This window comes from Microtus pennsylvanicus, chromosome 2 (genome assembly GCF_037038515.1).
Source record: "Microtus pennsylvanicus isolate mMicPen1 chromosome 2, mMicPen1.hap1, whole genome shotgun sequence".
NCBI lineage: Eukaryota > Metazoa > Chordata > Mammalia > Rodentia > Cricetidae > Microtus > Microtus pennsylvanicus.
This window is the reverse complement of record NC_134580.1, coordinates 92,500,487-92,525,292: the sequence shown is the minus strand read 5'-3', so window position 1 is coordinate 92,525,292 and position 24,806 is coordinate 92,500,487. Positions and strand designations below refer to the sequence as shown.

Sequence of the window (24,806 nt, the reverse complement as noted above, 5' to 3'; positions counted from 1 at the left end):
GTCTCCCATTTTTATTTTTTTATCTGTTTATGCTCATAACTCTTGCTGTATATAATCGATTCTGTTAGGAACACTCTGTGTCCCTCTTGACGACTGCTTCTCTAGGCCCTTCAGTCTTGCTGGTGCTGTATTTCCTGCCTCTGCCCTTGAAATCTCCGATGCCTTTTCCTACATAGAGCCGTTCACTCCCTCACTGGAGAAGTGAGTCTGCTGTTTACTCTCTGCTGCTTACTCGTAAGGTGACTCCTTCTCCGCATTAGTTCTCGGCAACCTTTGCCTCTGTCTGTACTGCAAGAACGGGAAAAGTACACATAGAGGAATTTTCTTTTTCTTTCTTTTTTTTTTTTTAGTTTAATTTAGGAAATTCACTGAAAGCTTTGGCCTCTAACTCCAGACTAAGAACCTCTTGTCTTAAGCCTGGTGTTTCAGAGACGCTATAACAAGACTCCAGTCTATCTGTCCTTCCTTTTTTCTGTTGTATTCTGTGCTCTGGCAATGCTTGGCTGTTTGTATTTGGCCTTTGCTGTTACTTCTGTTTTCTGGGAAGTCTTTTCTTTCTGGCTGTGAATTTCTGAGAGTCTCTGTTCTTTAAACCAGTCTTCTTAAGTTGTCAGAATACGTGAACACCAATGCACTTTACACTGCATATGACAAGTATTTAGTGTTTCTTTGATTTGTCCATTAATTGGATGACTTTTTCCCCAAACAGAAGGCTTAACTCCAATTATAATAATTATAAATCTGCCTTCATTTTTATTATAGTTTATGTAGAAGTAAATCACAAATCTTTCTTATACATCTTTTTATTCTCCATACAATGTCATATATAAGATAGTAGTTATTTCTTTTTTATTGAAAATAAATTTTTTCATACACTGTATTCTGATCACAGTTCCCTTCTTCCATCTGCTCCCAGAACCTCTCCATCTCCTACCCCTCCAACCCAATGCCTTCTTTCTCTCTCTATAGAAAGCAAACCAGCCAAGGAGGGTAGGGGATAAAACAAACAGATTTTAAAAAGAAGAAGAAGAAAAGCATGAAAAACATGTGCAGACACACCATATAAACACAAAATTGGAACCATAATATATGAGCAAAAGACCAGTAAGATTTAAAATGTTAAAAAAAAAAACTCCAGATATACCGTTGAATTCATTTTGTGGGCACCATCTACTGCTGGGCATGGGTCTACCCTAAAGTGAGGTTTGTAAACCCAGTGAGACTCCATTGGCAAAAACTAATATTTCCTATTCAAGTGGCTGGTAGCTTCTGGATTAAGGATGGGGGTCATGCCCACTCCCCTTCTCAGCTTGGACCATTTCTTATTTTAAAGATGAATGGGGGCTTTGCTCTTGTAGAATAACTTTCCCGGTGAGAAGCGGAAAAGGGAAGAAAAGGAAAGACACAGACGGGGAAGAAGAGGACACCGAAGAAGCAAAGACCTTAATTGTAGAACCTCATGTTATTCCTAATAGAGGCCCTTATCCTTACAACCAGCCCAAACGGTAATTTGACTACCTAGCCTAGTAACAAACTGCTTTTAAATTCTCTTTTGGGTGGGATACTTTTGTTTCAAACGTTGGGGCTTTTTCCTTTCAGTTCTGTCAATTATCTGAGTAGCTGAGAAATTCTAGATAATTCTGTAGTCACATTTCAAAAAGAAACATTCTCTGGCACTTTAACAGTCAGCATTACACAACCACTGGCATGTGAGCATGGAGCTCCTGTGTAATGGTCTTCGGGGTCTGTGCTGGGACTGCAGGGGCAGTTCATTTGGGAGCTAGAACTTCTGCTGGCCAGATGAGGCCTACAATAAGCTTAGTGTATTGGAAACTGCAGTTCGTAAAAATTATTCTCTGGGGGTCAGGGAATAAGAACAAGTAGATGTTTGAGCTTCTCTGCTCATGGTTGTCTGAGTTTTCACTAAATGTTGTTACATATCTAACAAACTTTTATTTACTCCTCTGTTTGCAGAAATACAATCCAGTTCACTCATACACAGATAGAGGCCATCCGGGCTGGGATGCAGCCTGGACTGACGATGGTAAGCAAAGCTGGCTGAGTTTTGAGTGTTTTTAAGTAATTGCAGCATTGTATACATGAGATGTTGCTGCTCAGCTTGGTGTTGATAGATGCACATATTAGAATATGGCCATCTCTATTAAATCAATTATCCTCCTGTAACAACGGAAGTATTTGCAACAGTTTTTGGCCAGCATAGTCTTTAATGGTGTTTGTTCTCTGGCCCTTTACAGAGAAAGGTCTGCATTGAGTGTGTTTAATATCCAAGTATGTGCAACTTTTTCTTTTAGCTTTTGGTTGTTGCCTTTTAGTCTGAATCTGATACAGTCCGAGAGTTTGCAAGTATGTGATACTTCTTTCTCATCATTTTATTTAAGTTTGTTTTGGTTTTTGGTTTGGTTTTATTTATTTAAAGTGAATTTTTTTTCTGAACAGGATTTTGGGGACTTAACAGTTTTAACCATTAATCAAACACTTTTTTCTGTATATATTTTTCTCTCCTTGGAGATCAGTGATATAAAATTTATACTTTTTGGTGTTCTTCCATAGATGTATGCATTTCTAAGGTTGTGTTCCTCTGTTCTGTTTTTACATTACTGAGTCCAACCCCTGAAGTTTCTTTTTCTTTTCTTTTTTTCTAAGTTTTTATTTCTATTTTCTAATAATGTAGTAACTTAGTCTTTGATATGAGTTTATCATTTTTTCCTTAGGTTGTGGGCCCACCTGGTACAGGAAAAACAGATGTTGCAGTCCAGATCATATCCAACATTTACCACAATTTTCCAGAACAAAGAACTTTAATTGTCACTCATTCTAATCAGGTAATTGACTTTCCATGTGTCTTTGTCTGTCTGTCTGTCTGTCTGTCAGTGTATGTGTGCATGCACATGCCCATACCAGGACTTTTCATTTTGAGATTGAAAGCATTAATTACCCTGTTGCTAGTATTTCTTTTTGTTAAATAGAATGAGTATTCCTCAGATTCAGAGATCTAAAGTGTGTGAGTACCAGACTGTTTAAATACCTTAGTAGGTACATGTGATTCTGTTACACAAAAGATCGTTGTGTGCTCTGTTAATCCTTCTGAAGGTGTCAGGACAGTGAAGAATAGTATTCTTCATTGGCTGGAGCATAACTTTGACCAGCAGCTCTCAGAGGATCCCCACCCATGGTGAAACTGCTTCCCCTAAACCTGGGGGAGCTAACTCTCAGTCTGCCAGTGACTGCAGTTGGTGCATCTTTAGAGATTTTGGTTTACAGTGAACTACAGTTTCTGGATTGTCATTCATTCTGTTGTTTGTTTGATTTGCATTTTTATTTACTTTTAGTAATACTACAGTTCATTCATCTGGCATACTTACAGTAGTTCTGAAATTTTTACATAGTGGTAGTTTGTACAGTATGCCAAATTCTTTTACTTATTGATTTGGGAAGAAAAGTTAATTTGTTCCCCACCTGAATAAATGCAATAAAATAAGTTCTAGGGCTTTTTTTCTTCTTTCTATTTAATAAAGTTTAGTGTAGAGTCCTGTTAAAAAGCTCTTAAGGTGCACAAACAGTAAGTCATGCCTTATCTCACAGCATCTCTGACTAAGCTTTGTCTTGTGCCTTGTTCGGACCTGTTACTGTGCGGGCTACTTAGGATGGGCTTGAATAGCAGTGCTGGAGAAGGTCTGTGGCAGAAACACCAAAGACGCCCTTGTTGCTAAGGCTGATGTCCTTTGGAATTCAGTCACCTTGGTGTCTGTCAGAGGGCTGATTTTCATTTGACTTGTTAACTGTTTTGTTTACTGGATGTTCACTTGGCTGCCTCATCTAAGCACTTCTCCAATACTTACTATCTCAAAAGGAAATCTTGAAGTTTTTCTGAATTTACAATATATAATTTTTCTGCCTCAGTTCTTAGTATGGATAACAAATTGATTGGGTTCAGAACAATTGATTGAGTTCAGTCCAATTGATTGGGTTCTGAGATTTGAACAGTATGAAAAGCCAGATAGTGGGAATTTTAAATTTAAAAAAAAGAAAGTAATGCCTTCCATTCTTGAATCTGCTACAGTTTTGGCAGCAAAGGCTACATATAACATTCTGGAGCCTGAATATGTATATTAGCTGGAGGGGCAGACTTGGACTAGTGATAACTGAGGATGGAGGCTGACCAGTGGCTAATGCTGTAAATGATGCCTTTACTTAGTGTATCTTCCCAAATTACCAGACTTTTACCTTGCTGAAATTTTTTTTTGCCTTTATTCAAAACTTTTCCCTACCCACATGTAGTAATAAGGGCGGCGGGGCTGCGTCCCCAACACCCCAGCCGCCTGCCCGGCTAGCTTATGCCCGAAATAACAACACACAAACTGTATTTATTTAAACACTGCTTGGCTCATTTCTACCTAGCCTCTTCTAGGCTAACTCTCGCACCTGGACTAGCCCATTTCTTATCATCTGTATAGCACCGGTCTTACCGGGAAGATTCTAGCCTATGTCTATCCTGGGTCGGAGCTTCATAGCGTGCATCTTCCCTGGAGCCGGGAGCATGACGTCTCTCTGAGGCGTCTGCTCTGGAAAGGAGAGCTGTGGAATCTGACCTCACTTCCTCTTCCTCTCAGCGTTTTGTTCTGTTTACTCCTCCCACCTATCTTCTAACCAATGAAATGGGCCAAGGTAGTTCCTTTATTAGCCAATGACCTTCCTCCATCACCCACAGAAGTCGGAGAAAAGTCTTAGGATTTGAGAGAACCCTTAACATAAACTTTTCAGAGGAAGAGAGAAGTGGGTTCTAAATGGTTTTCATCAAAGCAGTTTATAGCAGAAAGCGCTCTCTGGTCACTGTATAGAGAGAGCTGAACATTTACTTGCTCTTTCTCTGGCCCACATAGCGAATCTGCCCTTGCACGCCCCGTGCCCTGCTGTCTCACTGCCCTTTCTCTGCATTGCTGAGTTATTTTCCATCCTCACCAACACTTGTAATACTGTTGGTATTGAAATGAAACTCAGCACTGTTTATTTTAAGAACTGTCACCACTGGGAGAAACTAGCCCTTAACTAGTGCCTTACATTCTCTTTTTATAAATTAGACATAGAGATGTAAAGTGTAGGTTGCTTTCATAATTTCCAGTCATTCATTTGACCAAGTGTACATAATGCAAATACAAGATTCATTATTAAATGTAATCTTGTTAAAAGTTTATACATAACCTCATATTAAACCTGCTTTGTTCAGTTTGAATTTTGATTCTTAATGTAACTGAACATTACCGTCCCCTTCTAGAGACTAGTCTTTGTTCTGTTTAAACTCACTGTCATCCATTTGCCCTACTGACCAGGCTCTGAACCAGCTGTTTGAGAAAATCATGGCTTTAGACATAGATGAGAGGCACCTCCTGCGTCTGGGTCATGGAGAAGAAGAACTGGAGACAGAGAAAGATTTTAGCAGGTAAGAGAATGGAGGTGAACGTTGAAACATACACAAAATTACTTTTAACATTTTCCTCCTTTAAAAAATACCAAGAAAAGAGATGTGGATATCCAAACTTGATTCCTAAGATTCTAGTGTCACCTACTTACTTAATCTGTATGTTGGTTGACCCAAAAGTATAGACAAGGTGCACTTTAGCTTCGTGGTTATCCCTGTATTTAATAATTTAATATTACTCATTGTAAGTGGAATAAAATTGTGCAAACCTAACTTTTTTTACAAGTAATTGTTTGTTTCACTCATATAGAAATTATAACAACTCATTTCAGTTATATAGAAATTCAGATAAAAAGCACAATTAGTAGGTGTAGTGTATCTTTTGTTTGATTAATATGACCATTGACCTAAAGTGATAATAGACATCAAAAGCATGTTATATCTCTGTGTTATGTCTATTCAGAGTTCACCAAATACTTAGCTTATAAAGTGTTAGTGTTGCACAGAGAGAACAGCACAGTGTAAGTCAACGAGGCACTAGATTCTTGGGTTGGATCACTTGGTGATCCCTGTGAAATCTTCCCATAGGTGTTTCCTCACGTCAAAGCCGTTTGTACAGTAGAGTAGTTCAGATGATGTGTGAGGTGATTCCCACCTGAAGACGCCAGCCTGCCGCCTGCTCAGGTGCCTGTGCCCATGTGGTGGGAGGAGAACCGACTCCACAGAGCTGCCCTTTGCCTTACATCATGCATGCACGAAGTACTAATTATATAAGTTTAAAAACTAAACTGAGTTATGTACTACATATTGTTCAGAATTCAGTGAACATAACACTAAGAGAATGCTTAAAATTGCAGTCCAGTGGAACTTAGTTTTAAAATCATTCCTTGATTTTCTTTTCCTTTTTTTTTTATTTTTATTTATTTAATTTTTTTGGGGGGCTATGACCAAAGTGTCTACTGTAGAAAAATTTTATGGATAAGCAAACAGAAAAAAGTTACATATCATATCCACGTACAACTTAAGTTTTTTTCAACTTTTCATTCTTCAGAGCACCTACCCTGTTTTCTTAGTGTAATGATGGTAGCGTGTGACCCCGTGATTGGGGAGGCATAGAAAGAGGAGACTAGATTTCTGCCCGTCTGGGTTAAAACACTATGGGGAAAGGAGGGAAGGAAAGGGAAATATAAGTATATAGCAGCACCTGTTTTTTGCTGCTCCAGGTGAGCCTGTGCACACTGTAAGACCTAGAAACTCAGAGACAGGACTCTTCCTTTGTCAGGGCCGTCACACGAACAGACTGCTTACTCCTCTTTCAGACACTGTGTTGTGTGTGAAAAAAGTGTGTAGAGACTCGGTCTAATTCTGTTTCTACTAGGTTTATTGCCTTGTATCTTGGGACAAGGAACTCCCAAACTCTGACTCACTCAACTAGGCTTGAGTGCCAGATTGTCCACTAGAAAATACAGATAACACAGAATGCATTTTTAAATTACTTTTCAAAGCATCTGAAATATTCTGCTTTTAGAATAGCTAAGCAGAGCAGTGCTGTTCAAAGTACCCAGTCTGTCCACTCTGTGTTCCTAGCCTAGTGGTCTGCTGCAGGATGCACTATAACATACATGGAAGTTTTGATATAGCTACAAAAAAATTGATAGCTTGCTTGATTGATTTTTCTCTCTGCTCAGACTGTTAATCTAAGTTCCAGATCTTCAGTTATACTTTAAATAACCTCCCTGTAGTGTGGCCCAAGATATAACACTTACAGTTTAACTTATCCACCATTCATAATTAAATAAGTTAAACTGGGCTTTCTTTTTCTCTAATCATTTATAGTTTCTGTGATGTTTCTTGCAATCTGTTGGTAGATTTCATCAGTTTCTTCATTACAGCTTTTCCTTCTTCCTTGTTTGATAATTCTAGGTATGGGAGAGTTAATTATGTCCTGGCTCGAAGAATAGAACTTTTAGAAGAAGTCAAGCGATTACAGAAGAGTCTGGGGGTTCCAGGAGATGCCTCATATACCTGTGAAACTGCAGGCTATTTCTTCCTGTACCAGGTAGGACTCAAGGGGTGGACTTGATAGTAATCATCTCAAGTGGAAAGTGACCTGATTTCTGGAGACTTCTTTTGAAATGTTACTGCTTTTGTTTTATAATGTATGGCATTTCCAAAACAATTAGGAACATTCTGTGTTCATATTATTACTTCAACTTGTTTGGGGATTTTTGTTTTGTTTTTTTTTTAGCATTTACTTATTTATTTTGTCTGTGCGGGGATGGCTTTGTGGGTTGGTTCTCTCCTTTCACGTTGTGGACTCCAGAGGTCAAGCACCTTTATCCTGAGCCATCTCACCAGGCCCTGTGTTTTCATAGTTTAGGGTTCAATTTTCTTTATAAGTAACTCTGAATTAAAGCTTACATTACTACATTTGAAATCATTTTCTTCCTTTTTTTGCTATTCTCATTCTCTCTCTGCCTCACTAAATAATGTAACTAAATATCCTACCTACCCAGTCATAGCAAAGTATAAAAGACATAATTTTATTATTAACTAACAAGGGAAAGCATGTTGTTCTTTTTAACACATAGAAATAAAGTATCACCTAGAACTTATTGATTTCAAAAGGCTGTGATTTTGTTAAGATAATTTTCTGAACATGAAAACCATTGAGAAATAAGAAACCACATAAATGAATAAACAGTAAGTCATTTGCATCACTAAGAACTCCAAGTGAATTAAGATATAATCGTAGACTAGTGCTGATTTTATGTTACTTGTTCTCATTGTAGTCTTGTGGTTTGTGTATTGTAGAAATGTTATAACTGAAAATTTTTATAAATATGAGAGAAAGGTCAACCTGCCCAAACCACTTGAGTGCATTCAAAATGAGATTTTATGGGTTTTGTGAAACAAACAAAAACTTACACTGTCTTGCAAAGTAGTCTGCTTTAGAGTCAGACTGTTTAGTTTGTTTTCACTAGCTTCATAACCCAGCCAGCAAAGTACAACTCGAGTTTTCCTACAGGTAATGTCACGTTGGGAAGAATACATAAGCAGAGTGAAAAACACAGGGAGCACCTCGCCAGACGCCGCAGAGGTCGCCACATTCTTCCCATTCCACGAGTATTTTGCCAATGCTCCTCAACCCATCTTTAAAGGGCGATCTTATGAAGAAGATATGGAAATTGCTGAAGGGTGCTTCAGACATATTAAGAAAATCTTCACTCAGCTTGAAGTAAGGCTTCTCAACTTGTTTTAATGTTTCTTTAAATGTTTGTGGTTTATCTTTTTAGTGAGGCAAATTAAATAGTCAGATATTGCAAACCAAATTGTTAGATTAAGAAAAGGTTTTGAAAATATTTACTGTGTGTGTGTATGTATGAGAGAGAGAGAGAGAGAGAGAGAGAGAGAGAGAGAGAGAGAGAGAGAGAGAGAGAGAGAGAGAGAAATATTTTCCTTTGTAGGCCCTGACTGGCATGAAACTTTCTACATAAATAGACAGGTTAGCTTAAACTCACAGAAATCTTTCTGCCTCTGCCTTCCCACACTCAGTCAGGTAGAGTTTTAGTTAAGAAATAAGCAAGAATTAAAATGAGTTATGTCCCTTTTATTTAAGAAAGCAGTGTTTCCATTAGAATTTGGTTTTCTTTTTCATCTCAAATTCTCTGTGGAGCTGCAAATTACCTTATGTTTCTGATTCTCCTGTACCTCTTGAGCAGTGGAATTGCAGATGTGTACCATCATGGCTAATCCATACAGCGATGAGGCTGAACCCCATGCTTTGTACACAGTCGGCAAGCACTCTGCCAATGGAGCTGTTGATATCACAGCCTCTCGGGAAACTACTGTAGTTCTTTGAATGGTAATTTGAGACATGCCATTTCTTAGTTCCTCGTGATCAACAGACAAAATAAAGTTCTTGTATTAGCCAGGATGCTTTATCCTGGTATGGAAGTGAAGCAGGGACCATGATTACACACAGGAGATAGAGAAGACTGAGAGCCAGTTGTATCCCCTTTTTGGGGACCACATGACAAACACTCCTTGTAGCAGTTTTTCAAACAGTCATCTTTGAGTTTGTTTCTTAGTAAGAACATGTAGAGGGTGTCACTCCAGGTTCAAAGAAGAGGGACTTTATATCTCTTTTCTTTTCTAAATATGCTTCCATCCCATTTCCTAGTATATGGCACATAGTTGGTATTTAGTAAATACTGATACTTAAAAGTAGGTAGGTGGATATATAGGATAATAACAATTTTACACCTGAAAATTATAGTGCTATTACATAAGCATCATAGGATAAAAATGTATTCAGTACATAGTAGCAGCTGCCTTCTTGCAGAGTGCAGGGAGGGGTATTCAGAGCACCTCACCTGAATCAGTAATGCCTAAGTTATTTGAGAAACAAAATGTTAAGGAAGAAAATTAAAGTAGGTGTGTGTAATATTCAGGTCTGGTGCCCTGATACTGTTGTACCTGACCCTCCTCTGCCACAGCTGAGCTTCACTCTAATCTTTGCAGATGTAATGGCCCTGCCTTCATAATCGGCCTTTTCGCTAGATCCAGCCTTGTCCTGAGAGGTCCTGTAGGAGGTGGAAAGAGATAGTTCAGAGTTTCCAGCTTCAGTTCCCTCTGCTTTTAGGTTAGCCTACTATAGTTCCAGCTGGTGGGGTAGCCCAAGTCCCTGGGCTGTGATGACACCCCCTTCTCCTGTTTATCCTTCCTCCTCTAGTAGTAACAGTGACTTCCTTGCTGTTGCCAATCTCTAGATTAATTCATCCTCTTAGCTGGCTTTTTAGTCTTTTGTTATTTGTATAACCAGTTGTTTGCTGTTTGGTAGGAATAAATAGTTTTTCTTTTCTCAGAGGGACTTTGAATAATGCAGGTATGTTGATAATTGATATTTACTCAGCGCTTTTTTATAATGTAAATACAAGACTTTATAAGCAAAAAGATCCAAATTATAGCTTGAATATAAGCTCTTATTTGAACTCAACTGGCAACCAAATAACAAAAGGAATTTAACTCACTAGGCTTTATTTGAACTCAGACAGCATCCAAATAACAAAAGGAATTATAACTCATTAGGCTTAGCTTATTTTGTTATGGTTTATTAGGCTTGGTTTACATTTATTGTATTAACAATATCTCAAGAACTGTCTGATTAGGTGGCTTGTGGTTGTGTACACATGAACTGTTAGTCTAGCATTGTCTCTTGCTGGTGTTCACTCCATAGGAATTCAGAGCCTCGGAACTGCTTCGCAGTGGACTGGATAGATCTAAATACCTGTTGGTAAAAGAAGCCAAAATCATTGCTATGACCTGTACTCATGCTGCCTTGAAGCGACATGATTTGGTGAAGTTGGGTTTCAAGGTAAAGACTTCCATCTTAAGGCATCATCTCATTGGGTCTTCATTTCCTCACTCTTTTCTTTTGTGATGATCTTGACTTCTTTCTTGGGGATTCGTTCACTTATAAAGCTCTTTTTCAGAAGTTTGTGATAATGTAATATTTAAATGATTAATGAAGCTAAATCTAATTTTTGAGTAATGTCTTCCAATTAGCATCTATCATTTAATTGTCTAACTAGATCATCATAGTTAAGGTTTCAGGTTTTCTGGGTATCACTTATTTAAAATAAATGTTTAAACAGATCTAAAAGCTATGAAAGTAGTATTTCAGAATCCTTCCCTGAGACATTTATCTACAAACACTACTCACATAGTAAGCGTGTATCCAGCCCCACTGTCTGTTCAGTACAATGACTTTGTTTATTCCGTCAGATGAGATATTGTAGCACAGATGATAAAAACCCAGACACAGATATCGGGGTTCAACCTGAAGATTAGAAAAGCAAAATATCCAGCCACTAGAGAGCTCTTAACTCGAAGAAATCCTTAGACTGACAGAGCACGAGTTCCTGTCTCACCCGCCTTACATTCTTCTCCAGTGCTGGGATTAAAGGCATGTGACTCCCTAGAACTGGGATTAGAGGTGTGAGCCATCACCACTTGGATCTCTTTCTGCATTGATCTTGTGTAGCCCAGGGTGGTCTTGAACTCACAGAGATCCATCTGCCTCTGTCTCCCAGATCCTGGGGTTAAAGGTGTGTGACACCACTGCCTGGCCTCTAGTGGCTTAGTTTCACCTTAAAGCAAGCTTTATTAATATAAAACATAAATAAAATATCACTATAGATATTAAAATGACTTACTGTATGACAGATGGGGAGGTTACAACTCAGTTAAAGTAGAGCATAATAATTGAATCACAAATTTGAATTCTCAGAGTCTTTGTCACTGCCAGCAGTACTCACCAAAACCCTCACTTTACAGATCTGTAAACATTCACCTTCTGAGGTTAAGGGCGATGGAGAATTGTCAGAATGTGAGCTAGATTGCATAGGTTATACATTGTTCTTTTACTATGAAATTATTAAGGCTTTTGACCAGTTTTAGGCCTAAGGTGGTAACTACTTGGGTTTTCAGCTTGACAAGATTTTCAGTTTGACAAGATTTTCTTTTTTAGTATGACAACATTTTAATGGAAGAGGCTGCTCAGATTCTGGAGATAGAAACCTTTATACCTCTTCTTCTACAGGTAAGAAATAAAGGTCAGAGACAGATTTTTGAGAATCGTGGGCATCAGCATTCTAAGCTGTACTTAGGATGCTGGTTATTGTGGTTCGTGCTCTCCCTGAGTTCACTTTGTTGTCCCATTTTTCAGCCTATAAACTCTTTCTCTGATCTACTCATGGCTTTGTATTCCCTTTGAGAGATGTTTTAAAATCTGTGGTTTAAGCCAAGCATGGTGGTGCACACCTTTAACCTCAGCATTTGGGAGGCAGAAGCAGACTGAGTTTGAGACCAACCTAGTCTACATAATGAGTTCAAAACAGCTAGAGCTATATAATGAGACCTTGTCTCAAAAAATAATAGAAATAAAAAATAGTCATGGTTTATATATACACACACATATACACATACACACACAGTTTTATATGCACAGTTTATATGGTTTTTAAAGGATGAGTTGTGTTTTCTTTTTGTTTTGAGACAGGCTTTCTCTGTAGCTTTAGAGCCTTTCCTGGAACTAGCTCTTGTAGACCAGGCTGACCTTGAACTAACAGAGTGCCTGCCTCTTGCCTCCCAAGTGCTGGAGTTAAAGGAGTGTGCTGCCACTACCAGGCTTAAAAGATGAGTTTTAATCAAAATTACATTATTATGTTATTTGGAGGGAAGATGAATTACCTGTGGGGTTTTTTTTGTTTGTTTTTTTGGTTTTTTGTTTTTGTTAGAGATGTTTCTATGGTTGTTTCTAGTGTTCTCTGGAGAAATTGCTTTTCTTAATTGTATACCTAAAATTAAAACCAAGTAGTAGTATTTTCAGAATGTTTCTTGTTATATGTTCTTTATTATTGAAGTGTTAAAACAAAATGTGTAATTACCAAAAAAATACTAGATAGTACTTAATTTACATATAAATTTAGCTGTCAAATTGCTTTTATAAATTATCATATAAAATTTAATGTTTATTATATCTGATGCAGGATATATTTCCAGGAACAGGGGGGCATGTAGAATAAGAAAATGAAGTTAATAGTATACAAAACTATTAGTGGTATGGTTTTTACTCTCAAGATTTTAAAACTTCTCGTCATACTTTTGACACCAGGTATTCACTTTGACATCTTTCCACTTCTGTTTCTGGGCACGTTTCTCCTTATTTATGTTTTGCATAATGCTGACCTTAACCTTCAAGGTGTCTTCTGATTACCCTGTTGAAGGCCTTCTCAGACCTTCACCCACTCTTGCTGTCAGTCAATAGCACCAGCCACCCTTGCTTCTTTGCCAACTAACTCATCTGGTGTATTTGATAGGCTCCTCCATGGAGCTGGTGAGGGCTCAGAATTTGTAAATTAATGAAGTCATGTGATTAATAATAAGTCTTGTGTTTGGTAAGCTAGAACCCTGTTAGTAATGTATTAATTACAGTATTTTGGTGTTTCTTCGATTTTCATTTCTAGAACCCTCAAGATGGATTCAGCCGATTGAAACGATGGATTATGATCGGTGATCACCACCAGTTACCTCCAGTCATTAAGAACATGGCCTTTCAGAAGTACTCAAATATGGAGCAGTCTCTTTTCACTCGCTTTGTGCGGGTTGGGGTCCCTACTGTGGACCTCGATGCTCAAGGGAGAGCCAGGGCAAGGTGAAGATTCACTACTAATTAATATAGGTTCCCTGAAACATCTTTTACATAAAATTTAGCCTCTTCTAAGATTTATAAATCTACCTACTACAAATCTGAAACCATGTTTATTGCCTATTATATAAAGTATATATTGACCAAGTCAGTTGTTTTCTTCATTAATTGATATTAACGATTAAAGGGGCTTCACTCCATCCTCTCTTAATGTAATTATAAAGCCTAAAGCAAAAGTAAACAAGAGTAAAACTGTGGTTTAACTCCATAAGGAATGCCAGCCACCGCCCAGGTCCTCCAGTGTCCCCACTTAGAGGCTTTGCGGGTTATGACATAGCAGCAGTGCTTACACGGGAGCACAGGAGAGCATCCTTTTTGGAACATCTTCATTCCACAAGTAGCCTAAAGTTGCCAAAGTAGTGTTGCTAAAAAAGATAAACAAACTTGGCAACGAAAATTTGTGGCTCCTTAAAATATCCTTTTGTATCCTGAAGGGTCCCACCTTGCTAATCTTCTGTGTTCGGGGGCTCTTTGTCTTGGGACAGCTTGTGTAACCTCTACAACTGGCGCTACAAGAACTTGGGCAACTTACCACATGTGCAGCTTCTGCCAGAGTTCAGCACAGCCAATGCTGGCCTGCTCTATGACTTCCAGCTCATCAATGTGGAAGACTTCCAGGGAGTGGGAGAATCGGAGCCTAACCCTTACTTCTATCAGGTAACACCTCATGACACTGGAGTTTGTCTTGCATTTGCCTGGCTGAAGTACCTGGAATTCAGCAATACTGAGTTATGTAGGCAGCCATTGAGGAAAAGAAAGGTTACAACCTCACCTTACCACACAAACGCAGTCAGTTTCAGAAGGGTCAAAGATGCACAAAGAATAACTAAAAACTCAGTAGAAAGTACTAAAAGCAAATATTGACATTGTAGTGATGTGGTAAGAAAGGGCCTTCTTTTTAATAAATTAAAAATAAATTTATTTTAAATTATTAAATTTAATAAATTAAAAATAAAGAAAACCCTTAATTGATTTGAAAAAATAAATTAAAACAATATATTGAAGTTTCTAACTAAAATTTGTTAGAGCTCAGTTGCTTTAAAAAAAACAATACTCTTGGAGCTAGAGAGATGACTCAGCAGCTAGGAAGCTGATCTTCCAGATCTTGTAGAGGACCAGGGTTCATCTCCCAGCATCCATAAAGCAGCTTAATAGTGATCCATAACTTTAGTTCCAGGGTATTTGGTGCCCTCTTCTGGCTTCTGTGGGTAGCATGTGCTCGTGTGTGTGTGTGTGTGTGTGTGTGTGTGTGTGTGTGTGTATACACACACACACACACACACGAGCATATATAACATACATAAAATAAAAATAAACCTTTAAAAATATTACACCAACAGAAAAGAGAAACACTTCACCTAGAAAGAAATAAGTAAATCCCTACTAGTAGTTAATCACAAAGTCAGACAGTATTTGATCTTGCATTCTAGTAGGAAAATAATTGGAAGTGTAAGCTGTCATATGTAGAAAAAAACACTGTTCTCACTCCTTAATAATTTTAAACCAGAAGTTGGATGCGTATATGAAGACTTAAAATACTAAAATATTTTCACTACAAATTAGTTTGAAAATAAGTAATTTAAATCAGTGATCAGATTTTTCCTGTTCTACACATGAGAAATACTGATGTTACTCTCTCATATACTTAAAACACATGTGACCTTTAAATGCTAACAAGTTTAGAGCCTTATTCAAAGTAGAAACATGTTTTCTGATACCTACCTTTGAAGGAGTTCCGGAGTTGATTGGTGTCTCCTGATAGCTTCATTATATAGTGGTTCTGAGTCCTTGCCTAAGCCACCAAATGGTATTGATCTGAAATGGTATCCAAGTTACTCATCTGTTTCCTTACTTGTTAATTCTATCTCTGGGTGAGTTTTCAGTATATCAAGAAATACGGGTATTCTCAAATGATGATTGCTATTGGTTAAATGTATTTCTGAAGTATTGAAATCCTTACCTTCCCCAATATGATCAATGTGCATTTAAACAATACATTTTTAAAAATCAGTGTCTGAGAGAATAAATGAAAAATGAATAAAACTCCCTAAGTTGAAGCAACCTTGACTTACTTGACCCAGCTTCTAAAATGTTCATTAAGTATACTTGTTTGTCTGTTAAACTTCACATCTGACTCAAGCAGTGTGCTGAACTAAGCGATCTTCATTACTCACATAAATAAAGAATTGCCTTCTATTTGCTGAGAACTCAGTGCACTGATCTTGCCAAAAATACCTGAATCAAAACTGAATTTTATTCGGTCTTATTTATTACATAAGGTCATTTCCATGGTCCCTGGTTTGCTCTTCTATCTATATTGGAGCTCATCCTTAGATAAATGTGTTTTGCTACCAATATAGAAAATGGAGATTTACAGTCACGTGGCTTCTTTTGTCTCCTGTCTTCCAAAGAACTAGAGAATTTAAATGAAAGATAATTGAGGCTGTCTGTCACCAGGAACCTGAATATAAATGGTGTCTCTGAAGTTCATCCAGTAATTTTCCTCTTGCCTTTGCCTGGAATCCAGCTTCTTATCTTTGTGCTTTCTTTTCAGGATGTGCTTGTGTTCTTGTTTTACTTTCTTGTCTGATGCTTGAACTTGGTCACTGCTGAGCTGGATTAAGTAGCTCTGGGTCAGATTTCTCACTTTGAAGTTCAGTAAAGCCCTTGCTTTTAAGCTCCATATCACCCGTCTTTACCCAGAAGCTCAAACTTAGCCGTAAGCCAGACTGCCAGCTTGAGAGCACATCTCACCTGATGAGTCCAGTTCAGGTGGTAAAGGGAGACAGCAGGACCAAGCTCACAGGAGTCGTCAGGAGGCAGGAGAGGCTGGAAAAGCTCTGCACAGTGCAGTCAGTTGTAATATTGCTACTTGGACATTGTATGGGCTCCTAGCTAACTCACCCCTTAATATTAATATTTAGTTCCACATCTGCAGTTATAGTATGTTGTACAGACTATATATCATGATTCTTGTGGCCCCAGGCATGTTTACCTCTATGTCCTCTGCTACAAATATATTACAGACATCAGGGTTTTATCAATATTAACCTAGAACAAGGCTATCCTTCAACTTATCAAAAACCTTCGGTTTTCTATCCAGGTTATTAACTTTTCACTTCAGATGTGCTGAAAATAAGTAGGTGATAGATAGGCAAGCCTCTTGCAGCTGTTATGAAGTAGAAAATAGGGAACTTAATGTCCAGTGTGGCTGTGCTTGCGTTACAGAACCTTGGAGAAGCAGAGTATGTAGTGGCACTCTTCATGTACATGTGCTTGCTTGGTTACCCTGCAGACAAGATCAGTATTCTGACAACGTACAATGGACAAAAGCACCTTATTCGGGACATCATCAATAGGCGATGTGGGAATAATCCATTGATCGGAAGGCCAAACAAGGTAGTTTATGGGTGTAATATGTTTCATATTCACCTTTTGGGCAAGGTTTGCATTTATTTATAAGTTGTTTATATTGTTCCACTTTGTCTGACAAGCTAACTTACTAGAAGGTCAGGATGGCAACAGAATTTTCATGTATAGTGTCTACACATAAGACTTCCTTCAAAATGGTCAGTTCTAATAAGAGTCATTTTGAATAAGACAGACTACTATAAAATGGTCTAGTGAACAGGACATATTTCATGGAAGATTACAAATAGCCACTAAAGCATCCCTGCCCTGTAACTAGTTGTCACTATCGTCATTAACTGTCAGGAAGACGTAAATAAAGCAGTTCAGTCTGCAGAGTGCTGGCTTAGCATTCGTGAAGCCCTGGCTTCCATACTCAGCACCACATGAACACAGCACTGTGGCGCGTGCCTGGAATCCTGACCCTGGTGAGGTGGAGGCAAGAGGATCAGAACTTCAAGGCCATCCCCAGTTCTTATTATATTTGTAGCTTTGGCTGCATGAGTCTCTGAATACAATTAAATTAAACTTTTATAAATACAATATGATGATTCAACACATCCACAGAATGGTTAAAATTATAAAAGCTGATAGTGTTGGGCAGTGGAGCAGCTGGAACTTGGGCACTGGGTCATCGCTGGTGAGTGTATAAATGGATTCAGAAACTTTAAGAAATAGGTTGACAGTTTATTGAGTTAAGCATACACTTAACATAGCCTTACAATTCCACTTTGTGCAATGAAACCATGTCCACAAAAACAAATTGAATACTCAGTGTAGCTTTGTTCTAAGTATCCATAAAGTAAAAAGAACTCTAGTGTCCGTTAACAAGCATGTTCATTAACGGAAGCCAGGCTGCTCAGCAGCAGGACAGAGTGAACATCTCTCTGTACAACACAGAAGCCTATGCTATTGGGCTCCCCTCCTGTGCTTGCTCAGAGCCAGCAGAAAATGAAGTAAGTAGATCAGAGACTGCCTGGAGCTGGGAAGTTGCCTGCTTGTTTATAGCAGGGCCCTGGGTGGTGGGCATGGTGGTGGTAGTATGTCAGAACTCGTTGTACGTAATTTGTATCTCTGTGAAGGCCAAAGAAATGATTTATAGACTTCCTAAAATGAGAGGAACCGTACTGGTGATTCATGTAGGGGAATCAGTACTCTTTGTTGAATTCATAGAGCAGGGATGAAGGCCTAAGAGTTAGAATTGGTGACTAGAATCTTGATGAGCCTCTCTCCCTATTCATATGGATGCTTTCCAGCTGAATAAAAAGTACTGTGAAGACTTTCTTTTCACTTTGACAAGAATGCTATGAACAAATACTGGGGGCACACACGGAATAATAAGTGAGTGTGCTTAGTTCTGTTGTTGAGTGTTTGGGGCCACTTAATCAGCTGAACATAGCCTGCCTTCTGGAGCTTGGCAGCCTAACGACAGAAAGCAAGAACAGGTCTTTAATTGTCAGCAGTGGTAGACAAGTGCAGCAGACGAGAGTGTGAGTGACAGGAGGGTGTGACCCAGGGTGCTCCCTGTGCGTTAGTGGCTTCACTGGCTTCTGCTCTAATTCCAAGCAAGAATTGATGCGGGTAGGTTTTTTTTCTGAGATAATTTTAAAGGTAAGATGCTTGCTTCCAGCATTTTGTTTAGGTAATGCCTTGCTGTACTTTTGAAAATATGTTCATTCTCCACCTTTTCTTCCTAGGTGACAACTGTCGATAGATTCCAAGGTCAGCAGAACGATTACATCCTCCTTTCTCTAGTGCGGACCAGGGCTGTGGGCCATCTGAGGTGCGTGACGTTCAGACGCTATACTCTTCCTAAAAGTTATCGTCTGTTTCATTTTGGAGAGTCAGGGACAACATTGTTCTAAATTTGTCAGCTGCTTTCTATAAGTGATGATTATGCAGCTTGTAGTAGTCTCTGTGGTAATAACATCTCCCCTTGTGTAGTTTATCAGTGCTGTTCCTACCAAGTGTCACCTCATAACTGTAGTAATTGCAGCTTCTTCACCATTTCTTTACATGCAGAGAGAAGGTGTTGCCGTAGGATCTCAATAGTCTTGGATCTGGTAGGAACAGTGTCAGGAACCAAAGAAGCTAAGGTAGAAGGGGCCTCTTCAGGAGCATTTTTTTCAGTGAATAAGGCTTTGGTTTTTCTCTCCCTACCATCTTTCAGCTTCATGAGAGGATAAAGGAGCCATTTGTTCTCCCAGGATTAAGAATGGTTCAAACAAACAATAGCCTATTTTTATCATTTCTGTGATGTATTTATGTATTAGAGATTTATGGGAGTAATATCTTCTTATTACAAAGCAGCCATTTGGTTTTATATAAATCTTCATCTCATGTGACTTACTAGCAAAACTCAGGAGAGCCTGAGTTCACTGTCTTAATTTATTAGATGAATATAAAGAGAAGGTTCTCCAAGCTCTTATAAATTGTCATTAAGTCCAGATCTCTTTGGGCCTCAGGTCAGATTCTATTAGACTGATAACCTTTATGGAAGAGTAAGCAAAGACAATAATGTTTTAAGAAATTGTTACGGGCTGGAGAAATGGCTCAGAGGTTGAGAGTACTGATTGCTCTTCCGGAGGTCCTGAGTTCGATTCCCAGCAACCACATGGTGGCTCACAACCATCTGTAATGAGATCTGGTGCCCTCTTCTGGCCTGAGGGCATACATGGAGGCGGAACACTGTGTACATAATAAATAGATAGAAAGATAGATAGATAGATAGATAGATAGATAGATAGATAGATAGATAGATAGATAGATAGATAAATAAATAAAAGAAATTGTTACAAAGTGATAGCGTTAAAGTTAGCTTATTTTTGCTTATTGAAATATCAAGCATAGAGTTAGGTCTTTCCTGAAACAGTTTCTTTTCCTAGCTGACATAACTGCTGTCTGAATGGCCATCTTTGTTGACCTCTGAGTTTGAAGTGTGAATATGTGATTTCTCTGTCCTATTCTTCCTCTGGGTACCAGTCCTACAGACAAAACACCCAGTCATGTGCAATAAAAATAAACCCTTTTTTTTAATTCATTAACTTGAGTTCTGTAGTGACCACTGCGTGATTTTTTGAAAACTAAAAACACTTATGAATGGGAGATTTAGAAAGAAGGGGTTTGAGCATTGCCGTGCATCTCTGGATTTTTTGATTAGAAACACCTTTAACCATCTGTAATTTGGCAATGTTCTTGCTTCTGGATATATAGAAATAAATTTAGCTTTTATGATCTCTACCTGTGAGCAGTTTGGAGCCCAGTGTGGGACACATTCAAATAATTGGGAAGACTCCTTTACTTGAATGTGCCCAAAATTTCAGTTGCATTCTTCTCGTGTTCTGTGGAGCTGACACTTATAAAAGCCTCTTAGCCAAAGACTGCAGTCAGTGTTCTCACAGAAGGACGTGCAGTGCTGTGTGTCTGCTTATATGCAGAGCTAGAGCCTCCTGGACGTGCCACGGAAACCCAGCACAGTAATAGTATAAACTGCTTCCTTCCTCCAACACTCCATTTCTTCCTAGATGGCATTTTTACATTTTCCTTTCTGTTTCTGTGAGAGAACTCCTACTAAGGAGTTCTAGCACTTACCAGTGTTTGGACCTCTGCATAACTCTGCTTCAGGAATGTGAAGAGAAGCGAGAGGAATTACTTCTCTAAAGTAAAACTGGTCAATTTTCTAGGAAGGAAAATTATATTTGATAGAACCTGGGAATTTGCTAGGCAAAAAAGTGGAAGAAGGTGATTGTCATAGTGATGGTGATGTGGTAATTGGTGACTGTCACCTGAACCGCTATGATTCTGGGTAGGGCTCCTTTCAGACCAGTGCGTTGGTTGTCTGTCTCACAAATGCACAAACGCACTAAAGATGGTATCATCAAAGCATTCATTCACTTACTTGGTTTACTGATCACATACATTAATTTGCTTTATGCCTATTAAGTCCTTAATGTTTTTATTGCAGTAACTTGTAATGAGACTATTTAGTGGATTATGTAAAAGAAGGAAAAGGCTGCATAGATACATTATTAATTTCAAACTATACAAATTCTTTTGTTTCCTAAAGGGATGTCCGTCGTTTGGTGGTAGCCATGTCAAGAGCCAGACTTGGGCTGTATATCTTCGCTAGAGTGTCCCTCTTCCAAAATTGTTTTGAACTGACTCCTGCTTTCAGCCAGCTCACTGCTCGCCCTCTGCATTTGCATATCATTCCAACAGAACCTTTCCCAACCTCCAGAAAGGTAGGCCTTTCATCACTGTGGAGTTCTCTTATAGTTGGCCACTTTTTCGAGAATACCCTGTCACCAATATGAAATGCTCCTTACATCAAAGAACTATAAAACTAATATATGCCAACACTACTGAAACGTGCTGCATCTCAGGAATGAACTCCACACATTCATCATCTCATTGGTGTCAGTAGCACAGCTGCCCAGGAGCTTCTGATACCCTAACTGCACGTGTGCAGAAGATGAGAATGAGAGAAGTCGGGTCGGTGGAGGAGCCAGGATTTGTAAGCAGGCAGTGTGACTCGAGAATTCCTGTTGTGATCACCTCATAACACCTCCTCTCGTCCGTCTGTTGTCAGTTAACAGTCTAAAGAATTAGATAGTTTAGTTCTTCTTACAAAGCTTGCATCCTGGGTGGTGGGGCAGGAAAACACATGCAGCTTAACCCTCTTCTCCCCTCTCCCTGCTCTTCTTTCTCACTACTCTTCCTCTAGGATAGAGTAAAATGGAGTTCATTTTTACATTCTTGCACACAAAGGCGCAGACGCACGATTACTGTTACTTTCTTTTCTTAGAGCATGCTACAGAGTTTGGGTTTTATTGTTTTGTTTTTTTTCCACTTATTGAAATGTCCCAGAGTCAATTAAATTTTAAATGAAATTGTTTTGAATATATTCAATGAACTTTTTATTTTTCAGTCCTCTAAAACAAACAAAATAAGTTAGTGTGTTTGTTTTGTGGTAATGTTAACCACTTCTTTTTAAAGACATTTCTGTTTGCTTTTTTATTTGTTTTGTTTTTAAAAAAAAAATTGCTGCTATGAGAAAATTGAGGGAAATGGGGTGGGGCTTGTGGGGTCGTGTCACAAAAGCCCTGCAGCTCTACACTTGACTCTTATAGACTCACTATTATGTGCTTGCTACTGTAAGGTAGCATTCTTTGTCCTGGAAAACTTGTTTTCACAGTCTTAGATTTCCACAAGATCCATCCCCACAGTAAGAAACGATAGGAGTTTGCGTGTGATCGTGATGACGAATAGGAAAGTTGCCCATCTTTGGAGGCGGCTGAAGGACAGGTCTACATTCACTTCTCTGTTTTACTGACTCTAGCAGTCAAACAGTTGCTTCACTGTCAGCTTTCTCCAAACTGCTCCATCAAAGTCCCCTCATGTACTGCAGGCCTGCAGAATCGAGCTTGCAGGGTGCTGCGGGTCAGGGCTGTGCGCAGGGGCAGTGTTGCAGTAGAGCCTGGTAGATGCTGCGAGGCTTACAACAGGGATTTGAACCCTACTTCCCTGGCTGGCAGGCTAAGTATTGATAATAAGTGTTCACATTTAATGCTTCTGAAAAACATCAATAGAAAAATAGTTCTAATATTTTCAGTCTGAAATAATTGTAGATTCTCTCTGGATTCCTGACAGTAATGGAAATTGTTGCTCTTTGGAGCAGTGTTTGTCAACCTTTGAGTCACGACCCTTTTGATGGTTACATATCAAATATCCTGCTTATCAAATATTTACATTATAACTCATAACAGTGGTAAAATTACAGTTATGAAGTGACAATAAAAATAATTTTATGGTTGGGGAATGAAGGTTGAGAATCACTGTTTTAGACTATGTTGATTTATTTCCTCTATTTATGAGGTCTTATCTTAATGATTCTTTGATATTAATTCACATATAGAAATTCTTATGTTACTTACCAGCCCAAAGTTGTCTTCAAACTTAATGACTCTCAACTCTGTTGTCTTACATTCTTTCATGGATTTTCATGAAGTACTTTCCAGATCTGACTTTGGGATTTCATATCCTCCATACCCTAGTGCTATTTATAGATTCTGAGATGGGCTTGCATTGGAATGATAGGTGCTGGGTTTTCTTCACTAGCTACTTCACTCCCTCTTTGCTTCCTTACAGAATGGAGAGAGACCACCTCATGAAGTGCAGGTGATAAAGAATATGCCCCAGATGGCGAACTTCGTGTACAACATGTACATGCATTTGATACAGACGACCCATCATTATCATCAGGTGAGCGTGCTCAGAGTTGACTCTCTTTTCTCTAACTGCAGACTGGATCGTACTACTAATTCGTTATGGAGAATGCACAGTCAGATATTGTTACTCAGGTAGCACTCATATTTTAATACCTTTCTGTAGTAATAAGTTGGCATCAAGTACACTTGCTCAAAGTGTGCAATTTGATACATTCTGTATTTATCATGTATGTGTGTCCTCCTAAAACTATCACCTTAATCTAGATACTGAGCATAACTGTTGTCCCCACTTTTCCCATGTCACTCTGCTTCTGTCCTCTAAACCCATGGGGGTGTGATTTCTGCTCTCTAGGTAGTCACACCAGTGCAAGCATCCAATATGCACTCAGACTTTTTTGGTCTGCTGTTTCTCCGTGGTTTGTTTTTTGTTTTGTTTTGTTTTGTTTTGTTTTGACCATTCCAGTTGTTGCTTTCACAGAATGGTCCCTTCCTTTCAGCTATTGGTAGGCATTTTATCACTTTATTGTTTCTATTCTATTGTGGGTTGTTACAAAGTAATTGTTGTGTAAAACGTTGCACTTCTTCCTCCAACGGAGAGTTGCTGGCTGATCTGGTACATGCAGTTTTTGAAATAGAGCTTGCTGTTGTATCCAGAAGGATGTGAGTGTGCTCATTCTGTGTCCTTACCCACACTTGATGTAGTGAGCCTTTTTATTTTAGCAGGGACAGCAGGAATGTAGTGAGCCCACTGCAGCTTGAGTTTTTTTTTTGGGGGGGGGGTTCATTTTCTTCATTTAAGCGTCATTTTGTGTTGTTATTTGCCCCCTAAATATCCTCTTTGGGGTGAGTCTGTTTATATTATTATTGTAATGACTTCTTGGAGGTTTTCAGTCTTCCAGCTACAGGATCCTTATCAAACACGTTTTTATAATTTCTTTAAAGAAGCTTTTAGTAGACTTTTGAATTTTATATCTAGTATGTAAAATTACTTTCCTATAATACTTTCTTCATGTCCTAAAAATACATACTTTAGCCCCAGTTGACAGAGACTACCCTCTGCCAATTATAGTTCGGGTTGTGGTGTTTGCAAGTGGGATAGATTTTGATTTCATTCTGGCAAGATTCCATGCTGTATTATATTATTCGTCCATATGTGGATATTGTATCATATAATGCCATTTCCTCAGTAGACTGTTTTATTCTCTTTTGAATTTGTCACCTTAGTCCAAAAAAAATGATAATAAGTAAACCCAAAATATCGACTGTGTACATGAGTGTTCTTTCTGTACTCCACTGTATTCCACAGTTCGGGGTATCTGTCCATCCCTTCACCATCACCGTGCTCCTGGGTTATAGTCAGTTCGAATAAGCAGATCTTAAAATGGGGCAAAATGAATATTTTAATTCCATTCTTTTTCAAAAATGACCCGTTCTACCTAGACGCAGCCAGCCAGTTTCTAGC

The 24,806-nt window shown here is 38.6% G+C and overlaps 1 protein-coding gene across 1 annotated transcript in view; it reads left to right on the top strand.

Moving 5' to 3' along the window:
- The window catches only part of Aqr (aquarius intron-binding spliceosomal factor), an 80,153-nt gene that overhangs the window by 51,893 nt on the left and 3,454 nt on the right, over positions 1–24,806 (top strand). Inside the window, exons 21-34 of the mRNA XM_075961738.1 lie at positions 1,359–1,505; positions 1,975–2,044; positions 2,733–2,843; positions 5,349–5,458; positions 7,361–7,496; positions 8,466–8,675; positions 10,677–10,814; positions 11,970–12,041; positions 13,468–13,655; positions 14,195–14,366; positions 16,938–17,108; positions 18,815–18,900; positions 21,184–21,358; positions 23,265–23,378. Of these exons, the coding sequence (XP_075817853.1) occupies positions 1,359–1,505; positions 1,975–2,044; positions 2,733–2,843; positions 5,349–5,458; positions 7,361–7,496; positions 8,466–8,675; positions 10,677–10,814; positions 11,970–12,041; positions 13,468–13,655; positions 14,195–14,366; positions 16,938–17,108; positions 18,815–18,900; positions 21,184–21,358; positions 23,265–23,378 (1,900 nt within the window). The remainder of the gene's footprint in view (positions 1–1,358; positions 1,506–1,974; positions 2,045–2,732; positions 2,844–5,348; positions 5,459–7,360; positions 7,497–8,465; positions 8,676–10,676; positions 10,815–11,969; positions 12,042–13,467; positions 13,656–14,194; positions 14,367–16,937; positions 17,109–18,814; positions 18,901–21,183; positions 21,359–23,264; positions 23,379–24,806) is intronic.